Source organism: Oncorhynchus keta, chromosome 28 (genome assembly GCF_023373465.1).
Source record: "Oncorhynchus keta strain PuntledgeMale-10-30-2019 chromosome 28, Oket_V2, whole genome shotgun sequence".
NCBI classification, from domain to species: domain Eukaryota; kingdom Metazoa; phylum Chordata; class Actinopteri; order Salmoniformes; family Salmonidae; genus Oncorhynchus; species Oncorhynchus keta.
In genome coordinates, this window is record NC_068448.1 from 8109739 (window position 1) to 8123304 (window position 13566).

Here is a 13566-nt window from a genome sequence, read left to right on the forward strand (position 1 = left end):
AGTAGAGAGAGGGGGGGCTGTTCTTTACAGCTAGGTGAACAGTAGAGAGAGAGGGGGATGTTCTTTACAGCTAGGTGAACAGTAGAGAGAGGGGGCTGTTCTTTACAGCTAGGTGAACAGTAGAGAGGGGGGCTGTTCTTTACAGCTAGGTGAACAGTAGAGAGAGGGGGCTGTTCTTTACAGCTAGGTGAACAGTAGAGAGAGAGGGGGGGCTGTTCTTTACAGCTAGGTGAACAGTAGAGAGAGGGGGCTGTTCTTTACAGCTAGGTGAACAGTAGAGAGAGGGGGCTGTTCTTTACAGCTAGGTGAACAGTAGAGAGAGAGGGGGCTGTTCTTTACAGCTAGGTGAACAGTAGAGAGAGGGGGGCTGTTCTTTACAGCTAGGTGAACAGTAGAGAGAGAGGGGGCTGTTCTTTACAGCTAGGTGAACAGTAGAGAGAGGGGGGCTGTTCTTTACAGCTAGGTGAACAGTAGAGAGAGAGGGGGCTGTTCTTTACAGCTAGGTGAACAGTAGAGAGAGAGGGGGCTGTTCTTTACAGCTAGGTGAACAGTAGAGAGAGAGGGGGCTGTTCTTTACAACTAGGTGAACAGTAAACCTTCGTCTTCAGGCTAAACCTTCCTCTCCTAACATGTAGGTTTACATGTCAATATAATGATTTCTAGGTCTCACAACACATTGTAATTAACATAAAGATAGAAGGCGATCCATTTTACTGGGTGGGTACAATAGCTCACCTTTAAGAGTTAAGGTACGATGTTGTTGAAGACTGGTTTACTACTGAGGATGCGTCACAAATGGCACCCTATCCCCTATATATAGTGCACTACTTCTGACCAGAGTCCTATGGATCCCTCTTCCCTATATAGTGTGCTAGTGTTGACCAGAGTCCTATGGACCCCTATTCCCTATATAGTGCACTACTTTTGACCAGAGTCCTATGGACCCCTCTTCCCTTTAGACCAGAGTATAACCCTCTTCCCTATATAGTGCACTACTTTTGAGACCAGGACCCCTCTTCCCTATATAGCCCTTTTGACCAGAGTCCTATGGACCCCTTTCCATTCAGACCAGAGCCCATGCATTCAGGATGCACCCCGGTCGGATTTCCACTAAGAGGGTCTGTAAAGATTGTTTCATGTGATAAAAGTGAGAGAAGCAAGTGATGCTTCGTGAAGTGGAAAATGCTGTGTGCTAGTCTGAATCCCCTTCTACTCTATGGGATATAATCCTCTTTTATGGAATGAAGAAAGGACTTTAAGAGCTTCCTGAGATAACACGGCTCCTTCCATCGCCCAAAATAAACCCACAAGGTCTATGATCAGTGAGGCCGTCGTATTGCAGTGTTTGACTTTAACACAGTTACACCAAAACACACCGTACCTCTTCACCACATTACCTGGGGAAGAAGAGATCCTAATTATTATGGATGGAGAGATGCTGTTCTGTAATGGAGGAATGAAGTGGAGGGGGTCAGGTTACACTGAACCCCCCTCCCCTGTTCTCTCTCTCTCTCTCTCTCTCTCTCTCTCTCTCTCTCTCTCTCTCTCTCTCTCTCTCTCTCTCTCTCTGTCTCTGTCTCTGTCTCTGTCCCTCTCTCTCTCTCTCTCTCTCTCTCTCTCTCTCTCTCTCTCTCTCTCTCTCTCTCTCTCTCGCTCTCTCTCTCTCGCTCTCGCTCTCTCTGGAGGGGTTCTGTTGAGTTGTGTTTGATAGATAGAGTGTCTTGTGCTTCAGTCAGTCAGATCAATCATAGTTCGGACTCCGGCGAATTAATATTCTGATAACCCGTCTTGGTCGGTGTCCCGGTACCATATCCAGCCGTATTGGTCATCTCCTGGGCTCCGCCGGGCCCCAGGTAGGGGCGGTGAGAAGGCATGGGCGAGGGGCTGGGGCTGGGGGTGCCTTTACCGAGGATGAAGCGGGACTCGTTCTCCTCCTCTAGGCCAGAGAGTTCCTTGGTCATGCCTTTACGGTAGGAGACGGACAGCTTGTTGGAGCCGTCAGAGAGCAGGTTGAAGTGGCGGGCGATGAAGACGCAGGGGAGAGGAAGCATGGCGGCGATGATGAGGGAGTAGGCTACGCCCAGAGCCCACGGAGGGTAGGAGAGGAACTTCTCCGACGCCTGGGGGTGGGAGGGGGGCAAGAGGAAGGAGAGAGGAGAGTGAGTGAATGTATTAAATAATTAAACAAACATGTACTATCTAAACAATCATTGAACTGGCAGGAAAGTCTTAGAACAGAACATTTAAAAAGCAAATGCACATCTGAAATACAAAGCAGATAGTAAGACAGAGGATGAAAAAGAGAACGAGACAGAGAAGCTACCACGAGAGAGATGATTCACTGACCAGTTCCTCCACCCAGGCGTTGTACCCTGCAGGACTGACGGCCATCTCTATCACCGTGGCAATGATGAGCACGGTGAGACAGGCAGGAGACACGTACTTCCACATATAGAAATAGAAAGAGTAGGGTCTGAAACCCAACATGTCCTCTAGGTCCTGCATGAACCTGAGAGAGAGAGGGGAGAGAGAGAGAGAGAGAGAGAGAGAGAGAGAGAGAGAGAGAGAGAGAGAGAGAGAGAGAGAGAGAGAGAAGAGGGGGGGGGGGAGAGGGAGAGATAGAGAGAGAGAGAGAGGGGAGGGGAGAGAGAGAGAGAGAGAGAGAGAGAGGGGGAGGGGGGAGGGGGAGAGGGAGAGATAGAAAGGGGGGAGGAGGAGAGAGGGGAGGGGAGAGAGAGAGAGAGAGAGAGAGAGAGAGAGAGAGAGAGAGAGAGAGGGAAAGAGGGAAAAGAGAGGGAAAGAGAGAAAGGGGGAGAGGGGGAGGGGGAGAGGGAGAGATAGAAAGGGGGGAGAGAGGAGAGGGGGAGGGGAGGGGAGGGGAGGGGAGGGGAGAGGGAGAGATAGAAAGGGGGAGAGGGAAAGAGAGAGAGGGAGGAGAGGGGGAGGGGAGAGAGGGAGAGATAGAAAGGGGGAGAGGAGAGAGGGGGGGAGGAGAGGGAGAGGGAGAGGGATAGAAAGGGGGGAGAGAGAGAGAGAGAGAGAGAGAGAGAGAGAGAGAGAGAGAGAGAGAAAAGAGAGAGGGGGAGAGGGGGAGAGGGAGAGATAGAAGGGGGAGAGAGGAGAGAGGGGAGGGGAGGGAGAGATAGAAAGGGGGAGAGGGAAAGAGAGAGAGGGGGAGAGGGGGAGGGGAGAGAGGGAGAGATAGAAAGGGGGAGAGGAGAGAGGGGGGAGGGGGAGAGGGAGAGGAGAGAGAGAGAGAGAGAGAGAGAGAGGAAAGAGAGAGAGAGAGAGAGAGAGGGAAAAAGAGAGGGAGAGAGGGAGAGAGAGGGGAGAGATAGAAGAGGGAGAGAGGAGAGAGAGAGAGAGAGAAGAGAGAGAGAGAGAGAGAGAGAGAGAAAGGGAAAAAGAGAGAGGGGAGAGGGGGAGGGGGAGGGAGAGATAGAAGGGGGGAGAGAGGAGAGAGGGGGAGGGGAGGGGAGGGAGGGAGATTAAGGTGGGGAAGAACAAAAACGAGTTTTGAACACATTCATCATGATACAAATCTACAAATCCATTTCTCTGTGGCTGTAAAGTAATATGTAAGTGCCGTGTCATGTTATGTATCCAGTACCTCTTGGTGCCGTAGATCCAGGCAACAGATATATTCTCCAATATAACCACCACAGTGAGAGGCAGGCCAGCTGAGTAGTCATCAAACATGGTCACAAAGTAGTTCCCGGAGCGCTGGACGAACAGCAGGCCACAGAAGAACGCCACAATGCAACAACCAACTGAGAAGAGGAGGAGGAAGAGGAGGAAGAGAGAAGGAGGAGGCAGAGGAAGAGGAGGAATAGAAGGAAGAGGAGGACGAGAGGAATAAGGAGGAAGAGGAGGAAGAGGAGGAAGAGAGAATGATGGAACAGGAGGAAGAAAGAAAGAAGGAGTAGGAAGATGAGGAATAAGGAGTAATAAGGAGGAAGAGGAGGAAGAGAGAATGAGGAAGAGGAGGATACATGAATAATCAAACACACAGATCACAAAAGAAGGCTACGACGCAACAGCCCACTGAGAGAGGAAGGTCCACGTTCCATCAGATCCCTTATCAGAATTCACACTGCCCTAACACATCTGAACAAGAGGAACACCTATGTCAGAATGCTGTTCATTGACTACAGTTCAGTACTCAACATTATTGTTTCCCTCTAAGGTCATCACCAAGCTCAGAGCCCTGGGTCTGGACACCACCCTCTGCAACTGGATCATGGACCTCCTGACGGGCCGACCACAGGCTGTGAGGATTGGGAACAACACTTCCTTCACACTCTTAATAGAGGACATCAACTCTTAATACAGGACATCAACTCTTAATACAGGACATCAACTCTTAATACAGGACATCAACTCTTAATACAGGACATCAACTCTTAATACAGGACATCAACTCTTAATAGAGGACATCAACTCTTAATACAGGACATCAACTCTTAATACAGGACATCAACTCTTAATACAGGACATCAACTCTTAATAGAGGACATCAACTCTTAATACAGGACATCAACTCTTAATAGAGGACATCAACTCTTAATAGAGGACATCAACTCTTAATACAGGACATCAACTCTTAATACAGGACATCAACTCTTAATACAGGACATCAACTCTTAATACAGGACATCAACTCTTAATACAGGACATCAACTCTTAATACAGGACATCAACTCCGTCATTAAGTTTGCTGACGACACCACGGTTATAGGCCTGATAACCAACAGCGACGAGTCATAGGGAGGAGGTAAGTGAACTGGTATTCTGGTGCCAGGACAACAACCTCTCCCTCAATGTCAGCAACACAAAGGAGTTGATTGTTGACTTCAGGAAGTGGAGGAAGGAACATGCACTGATCCTCATCAACAGGACTGCAGTAGAGAGAGTCAGTTCCTCAGCGTCCACATCAACAGGACTGCAGTAGAGAGAGTCAGTTCCTCAGCGTCCACATCAACAGGACTGCAGTAGAGAGAGTCAGTTCCTCAGCGTCCACATCAACAGGACTGCAGTAGAGAGAGTCAGTTCCTCACCATCCACATCAACAGGACTGCAGTAGAGAGAGTCAGTTCCTCACCATCCACATCAACAGGACTGCAGTAGAGAGAGTCAGTTCCTCAGCGTCCACATCAACAGGACTGCAGTAGAGAGAGTCAGTTCCTCAGCGTCCACATCAACAGGACTGCAGTAGAGAGAGTCAGTTCCTCAGCATCCACATCAACAGGACTGCAGTAGAGAGAGTCAGTTCCTCAGCGTCCACATCAACAGGACTGCAGTAGAGAGAGTCAGTTCCTCACCATCCACATCAACAGGACTGCAGTAGAGAGAGTCAGTTCCTCAGCGTCCACATCAACAGGACTGCAGTAGAGAGAGTCAGTTCCTCACCATCCACATCAACAGGACTGCAGTAGAGAGAGTCAGTTCCTCAGCGTCCACATCACCGAGGACTTAACATGGACCAACACCTCCACCACTCTGATCAAGAGGGCACAACAGCGTCTCTACTTCCTAAAGGCGTCTGAAGAAATTCGGCATGCCATCCTCTCCAAAAACTACCGCTGCACTATCAAGAGCGTCCTGACCGGTTGCAACACAGCCTGGTACAGGAATTGCTCCGTTCACGACCCGAAAGGCCCATCCAGAGACCACAGGATGTTGGTGGCACTTTAATTGGGGAGGATGGGCTCATGGTAATTGCAGGGCCCCCCCCCCACCCAACAGCAAATTGGCTGATGCCAACAGACCTTTGACTAATGACTGATAAATAACCAATCTATCGATACCAATCAATAGAAGCCTCACCACAAAGGAACTCCTTGCGGATCTTGGGGAAAGCGTCCAGCACAGGTGTGGTGATCCCTGTCATGGTGCCGATCATGGACCCCAGCCCCAGGTTAATCAGCATGAAGAAGAACATGACAGACCAGAAGGGAGAGGCAGGGAAGTGGGTCATGGCCTCAGTGAAGGCAATGAAGGCCAGGCCTGTACCCTGCACTGCCTGGGGTAAGAGAGAGAGAGAGGTAGGGAGAGAGAGAGAGAGAGAGAGAGAGAGAGAGAGAGAGAGAGAGAGAGAGAGAGAGAGAGAGAGAGAGAGAGAGAGAGAGAGAGAGAGAGAGAGAGAGAGAGAGAGAGAGAGAGAGAGAGAGAGAGAGAGAGATAGGAGAGAGAGAGAGGCAGAGAGAGATAGGGAGAGAGAGAGAGAGAGAGAGAGAGAGAGAGAGAGAGAGAGAGAGAGGGGGAGAGAGAGAGAGAGAGAGAGAGAGAGAGAGAGAGAGAGAGAGAGAGAGAGAGAGAGAGAGAGAGAGATAGGTATGGGGTAAGTTGAGCAGCGGTAAACTGAGCCTCAGGACAGGGTAAGATACGCCTTGAAATATTACCACTACCTTTTAAAACACATGTCTATCTTCATTTACAATCAACTACCAAAATAAAGAAAGTGGCATGCTCCATGTATAATCTCCCAGCAATTTAATGGGTATTTACCAACGTTTCATTATCACTTTGCCTACCCCATGCCCATTGGCTCAACTTACCCCATGGCCAACGGCTCAACTTACCCCATGCCCATTGGCTCAACTTACCCCATGCCCATTGGCTCAACTTACCTCATGCCCATTGGCTCAACTTACCCCATGCCCATTGGCTCATCTTACCCCATGCCCATTGGCTCAACTTACCCCATGGCCAACGGCTCAACTTACCCCATGCCCATTGGCTCAACTTACCCCATGGCCAACGGCTCAACTTACCCCATGCCCATTGGCTCAACTTACCCCATGCCCATTGGCTCAACTTACCTCATGCCCATTGGCTCAACTTACCCCATGCCCATTGGCTCAACTTACCCCATGCCCATTGGCTCAACTTACCCCATGCCCATTGGCTCAACTTACCTCATGCCCATTGGCTCAACTTACCCCATGCCCATTGGCTCAACTTACCCCATGCCCATTGGCTCAACTTACCCCATGCCCATTGGCTCAACTTACCTCATGCCCATTGCTCAACTTACCCCATGCCCATTGGCTCAACTTACCCCATGCCCATTGGCTCAACTTACCCCATGTCCATTGGCTCAACTTACCCCATGCCCATCGGCTCAACTTACCCCATGGCCAACGGCTCAACTTACCCCATGCTCATTGGCTCAACTTACCCCATGGCCATTGGCTCAACTTACCTCATGGTCAACGGCTCAACTTACCCCATGCCCATTGGCTCAACTTACCCCATGGCCATTGGCTCAACTTACCCCATGGCCAACGGCTCAACTTACCCCATGCTCATTGGCTCAACTTACCTCATGGTCAACGGCTCAACTTACCTCATGGTCAACCGCTCAACTTACCTCATGGTCAACGGCTCAACTTACCCCATGGCCATTGGCTCAACTTACCCCATGGCCATGGGCTCAACTTACCCCATGGCCAACGGCTCAACTTACCCCATGGCCAACGGCTCAACTTACCCCATGCTCATTGGCTCAACTTACCTCATGGTCAACGGCTCAACTTACCTCATGGTCAACCGCTCAATTTACCTCATGGTCAACGGCTCAACTTACCCCATGGCCATTGGCTCAACTTACCCCATGCCCATTGGCTCAACTTACCCCATGGCCAACGGCTCAACTTACCTCATGGCCAACGGCTCAACTTACCCCATGCTCATTGGCTCAACTTACCCCATGGCCATTGGCTCAACTTACCTCATGGTCAACGGCTCAGCTTACCCCATGGCCAACGGCTCATCTTACCCCATGGCCAAAGGCTCAACTTACCCCATGGCCAACGGCTCAACTTACCTCATGGCCAAAGGCTCAACTTACCCCATGGCCATTGGCTCATCTTACCCCATGGCCAACGGCTCAACTTACCCCATGGCCATTGGCTCATCTTACCCCATGGCCAAAGGCTCAACTTACCCCATGGCCATTGGCTCAACTTACCTCATGGCCAACGGCTCAACTTACCTCATGGCCAAAGGCTCAACTTACCTCATGGCCAACGGCTCAACTTACCTCATGGCCAACGGCTCAACTTACCTCATGGCCAACGGCTCAACTTACCTCATGGCCAACGGCTCAACTTACCTCATGGCCAACGGCTCAACTTACCTCATGGCCAACGGCTCAACTTACCTCATGGCCAACGGCTCAACTTACCTCATGGCCAACGGCTCAACTTACCCCATGGCCAACGGCTCAACTTACCTCATGGCCAACGGCTCAACTTACCTCATGGCCAAAGGCTCAACTTACCCCATGGCCAACGGCTCAACTTACCTCATGGCCAACGGCTCAACTTACCTCATGGCCAACGGCTCAACTTACCCCATGGCCAACGGCTCAACTTACCTCATGGCCAACGGCTCAACTTACCTCATGGCCAACGGCTCAACTTACCTCATGGCCATTGGCTCATCTTACCCCATGGCCAACGGCTCATCTTACCCCATGGCCAACGGCTCAACTTACCTCATGGCCAAAGGCTCAACTTACCCCATGGCCATTGGCTCAACTTACCCCATGGCCAACGGCTCATCTTACCCCATGGCCAACGGCTCAACTTACCCCATGGCCATTGGCTCAACTTACCCCATGGCCATTGGCTCAACTTACCTCATGGTCAACGGCTCAACTTACCCCATGCCCATTGGCTCAACTTACCCCATGGCCATTGGCTCAACTTACCCCATGGCCAACATACCTTGTTGAGTTCATCCTCCAGTATACAGGGGTCCAGTCCCAGCTGATCGAAGCTGTCCTCCCTGACAGTCTTGATGACTCCATACATCTCCTGATAGTCCACAGCTGACAGGTGAGAGAAGTTGACGTGGGGAGGGATCAGCTCAAGACTCAACACACCTGATTTAAGGTAATCTAGGATCTTCTCTGCATTCCTGTAGACAGGAGGAGAGAGGAGAGGAGTGTAAGGTTAGTATTGAAAGAAGAACCTAATCTATTTTACAATGACAATATGCGATTGGTTATGCTATTTGAGTTTGATTAAATGATTTGAGTTTGGGTGAGTTCTCTGTTGACAAGAGTGAGATCGGAATTCAAACAAACACAGATTAACAATCTGTACACTTTACTTTGAAGTGTTTCTATGCCTGAGCCAACATCTGCAGTGTTTACAGAGATCCCCATCTCAGCCAATGTCTGGTGGATTGTTTCTGAAAGTTTATTGCTGTTGCCCAGGTCCTTAGTCCTGGGTTGGATTGAATCTTGGCCTTCAAGCTTTTTACAATTACTATGTACTGCAAAACAGACATAAATTATCCCATAATGGATTCAAGCGTAAAGACAAGAGGAACGACTGAGATGGACAGCAGATTTACTCCAACGACACATAATAATAAATCAGGACTATGTAGCAGATTTACTCCAGCACAAACAGGTCTGGGATCAGAAGACAGCACAAACAGGTCTGGGATCAGAAGACAGCACAAACAGGTCTGGGATCAGAAGACAGCACAAATAGATATGGGATCAGAAGACAGCACAAACAGGTCTGGGATTAGAAGACAGCACAAACAGGTCTGGGATCAGAAGACAGCACAAACAGATCTGGGATCAGAAGACAGCACAATCAGGTCTGGGATCAGAAGACAGCACAAACAGGTCTGGGATCAGAAGACAGCACAAACAGGTCTGGGATCAGAAGACAGCACAAACAGGTCTGGGATCAGAGGACAGCACAAACAGGTCTGGGATCAGAAGACAGCACAAACAGGTCTGGGATCAGAAGACAGCACAAACATGTCTGGGATCAGAAGACAGCACAAATAGATATGGGATCAGAAGACAGCACAAACAGGTCTGGGATCAGAAGACAGCACAAACAGGTCTGGGATCAGAAGACAGCACAAACAGGTCTGGGATCAGAAGACAGCACAAACAGGTCTGGGATCAGAAGACAGCACAAACAGGTCTGGGATCAGAAGACAGCACAAATAGATCTGTGACCAGGCTCGATATACTCACTCCACAACACATTTCTCGTTCATGATGTTGGCTTTGAACCCCAGCACGGCGAACACCACCAGCGTAGCCAGGATGGAGGTGATGAAGTTGATGATAGAGACCAGCGCTGCGTCAAAGTGACAGTTGTTGTCCCGTTTGTTGTAGCTGGAGAAGGCTATGACCCCTCCGAACCCAAGGCCCAGAGCGAAGAACACCTGGGTGGCTGCCTCCCTCCAAACCTGGGGCTCCAGCATCTTTTCCAACTGGGGTTAAGATGTCAAAATAAAGTAGGTTTTATTGTCACGTACACCAGAAATGTGTTGTGTTACAGGGTCAGCCATAGTAGTACAGCGCCCCTGGAGAAAATTAGGGTGAAGTGACTTGCTCAAGGGCACATCAACTGACTTGTACTTATGTTGTTGGCGCAGGTATTCAAACCAGCAACCTTTCAGTTACTGGTCCAACGCTCTAACCACTAGGTTACCTGGCGCCTATTTGAGGTTAGATGTCCAAAGGTCAGCAACTTAATGCTCCACACACAATCAGTTCTGGCAAATGTCTACCTTCAGAGTAGAAATACATAATTAAACATGAGTACCTCAGTCAGCCTTTAGAGGGCGACAACAACCACGCGTTCATATTTTCAGTCGAAGTGAATACTAATGACACACAGTAAATGAAGGGTACGGTACAGTACAGTACAGTACAGTACAGAGGCTCTGAATCCATTCATTAATGACAGTTGAGTGTCCTTCATATAAATCATATCCCTAATCCACTTTATAAATCAAGGATGAGGAACAAAATACCGCAGGACAAACACTGCACTGCGACTAGAGTTTCCTATCCCTACATAGAATCCAGTCCAGACAGACAAACAGACACGGCCATATCAGGAAACATTTGTCTCCTCTCAGTATGTGGACTCTGTAACAATGCATCTCTACTGTCTCCAGGCTGAGTCTGTGATGACATAACCGCGTGTTTGATACTGGGGTTAGCGTGTCAGACTGAGGTTAGCGTGTCAGACTGAGGTTAGCGTGTCAGACTGAGGTTAGCGTGTCAGACTGAGGTTAGCGTGACAGACTGAGGTTAACGTGTCAGACTGAGGTTAGCGTGTCAGACTGAGGTTAGCGTGTCAAACTGAGGTTAACGTGTCAAACTGAGGTTAACGTGTCAGACTGAGGTTAGCGTGACAGACTGAGGTTAGTGTGTCAGACTGAGGTTAACGTGTCAGACTGAGGTTAGTGTGTCAGACTGAGGTTAACGTGTCAAACTGAGGTTAACGTGTCAGACTGAGGTTAGTGTGTCAGACTGAGGTTAGCGTGTCAGACTGAGGTTAGCGTGACAGACTGAGGTTAACGTGTCAGACTGAGGTTAGCGTGTCAGACTGAGGTTAGCGTGTCAGACTGAGGTTAACGTGTCAAACTGAGGTTAACGTGTCAGACTGAGGTTAGTGTGTCAGACTGAGGTTAGCGTGTCAGACTGAGGTTAGCGTGACAGACTGAGGTTAACGTGTCAGACTGAGGTTAGCGTGTCAGACTGAGGTTAGCGTGTCAGACTGAGGTTAGCGTGTCAGACTGAGGTTAACGTGTCAGACTGAGGTTAACGTGTCAGACTGAGGTTAGCGTGTCAGACTGAGGTTAACGTGTCAGACTGAGGTTAGCGTGTCAGACTGAGGTTAGCGTGTCAGACTGAGGTTAACGTGTCAAACTGAGGTTAACGTGTCAGACTGAGGTTAGCGTGTCAGACTGAGGTTAACGTGTCAGACTGAGGTTAACGTGTCAGACTGAGGTTAGTGTGTCAGACTGAGGTTAGCGTGTCAGACTGAGGTTAACGTGTCAGACTGAGGTTAGCGTGTCAGACTGAGGTTAGCGTGTCAGACTGAGGTTAGCGTGTGTGTGTGTTATATTTTATAATGAATACATAAATCTTTTGTAATTCTCAGAACCACAGATGAAGGATGGTGTGGTGTGTACCTTTGGAGTGTGTGTGTGTACCTTTGGAGTGTGTGTGTGTACCTTTGGAGTGCGTGTGTGTACCTTTGGAATGTGTGTGTGTGTGTGTGTACCTTTGGAGTGTGTGTGTGTACCTTTGGAGTGTGTGTACCTTTGGAGTGTGTGTGTGTACCTTTGGAGTGTGTGTGTGTGTGTGTGTGTGTGTGTACCTTTGGAGTGTGTGTGTGTACCTTTGGAGTGTGTGTGTGTGTACCTTTGGAGTGTGTGTGTGTGTGTACCTTTGGAGTGTGTGTGTGTACCTTTGGGGTGTGTGTGTGTACCTTTGGAGTGAACATGTGAGCGATGCCATCAACAGATCCTTTGAGCATCAGGCCTCTGACGAGGAAACAGATCAACACCACGTAGGGGAAGAGAGAGCTGAAGTACATCACCTGAGGGGAGAGAACACACACGTACACACACATACGCAAATGCACACACACACACACACACACACACACACACACACACACACACACACACACACACACACACACACACACACACACACACACACACACACACACACACACACACACACACACACACACACACACACAAACTGTTATCATGAAGTATATGACCTGAGGGGGGTGACAGACAGAGGACGATACACACGTCACACTGTTACCGTGGACACTGCCACACTGTCGTAGTCTCACAGCGTAGAAGACGCGTGCACACCGTGGCGTGAACACACACACACGCCATGTACAGTATGCACTATGTTGTGGTTGACGCATCTGTGTAGTGTTCCCTAATGTAGAGAGGAATCCTTGAGGTTTTGACCGAGAGAAAGAGAGAGAGAGAGAGAGAGAGGGGAGAGAGAGAGAGAGAGAGGGGGGGAGAGAGAGAGAGAGAGAGAGAGAGACAGAGAGAGAGAGAGAGAGAGAGAGAGAGAGAGAGAGAGAGAGAGAGAGAGAGAGAGAGAGAGAGAGAGAGAGAGAGAGAGAGAGAGAGAGAGAGGGAGAGAGAAAGAAGAGAGAGCGAGAGAAAGAGAGAGGGGAGAGAGAGGGGGGAAGAGAAGAGAAGTAAGAGAGCGAGAGAAAGAGAGAAATTAAGAGAGAGAGAGAGAGAGAGAGAGAGAGAGAGAGGGGGGGGGAGAGAGAAAGAAAGAGAGCGAGAGAAAGAGAGAAAGTAAGAGAGAGAAAGAGAGAGAGAGAGAGAGAGAGAGAGAGAGAGAGAGAGAGAGAGAGAGAGAGAGAGAGAGAGAGAGAGAGAGAGAGAGAGAGAGAGATTCTCTTCCTTAAGCATTTCTGTGAATGTCTTTGACCTTGCTACCCTAATGGGATTATGACAGAGTCCCATGTTTTAAAGTTTGCTTTCAAAATGGCACCCTAACTCCAATATAGTGCACTTCTTTCGGCCAGGGCCACTGGAAACAGGTAGTGCACTATATAGAGAATAAGGTGCCATTAGGAACTCAGACAGAGTGTGTCAGATCTTGGCAATATCTCATATATATTTCCCTATTCCACAATGTCTCTTATATATTTCCCTATTCCACAATGTCTCTTATATATTTCCCTATTCCACAATATCTCATATATATTTCCCTATTCCACAATATCTCGTATA

General features: G+C 49.2%; 1 protein-coding gene across 1 annotated transcript in view; it reads right to left on the reverse strand.

Annotated features, from left to right (window-relative positions):
- Positions 1-1492: 1492 nt before the first annotated feature.
- LOC118373842 (sodium-dependent neutral amino acid transporter SLC6A17-like) overlaps positions 1493-13566 on the reverse strand; it is a 46126-nt gene continuing 34052 nt past the window's right edge. Inside the window, exons 6-12 of the mRNA XM_052484709.1 lie at positions 12270-12380; positions 10013-10254; positions 8733-8925; positions 5827-6022; positions 3611-3770; positions 2347-2509; positions 1493-2120 (exon numbers count right to left, since the gene is read on the reverse strand). Of these exons, the coding sequence (XP_052340669.1) occupies positions 1746-2120; positions 2347-2509; positions 3611-3770; positions 5827-6022; positions 8733-8925; positions 10013-10254; positions 12270-12380 (1440 nt within the window). The 3' untranslated portion in view covers positions 1493-1745. The remainder of the gene's footprint in view (positions 2121-2346; positions 2510-3610; positions 3771-5826; positions 6023-8732; positions 8926-10012; positions 10255-12269; positions 12381-13566) is intronic.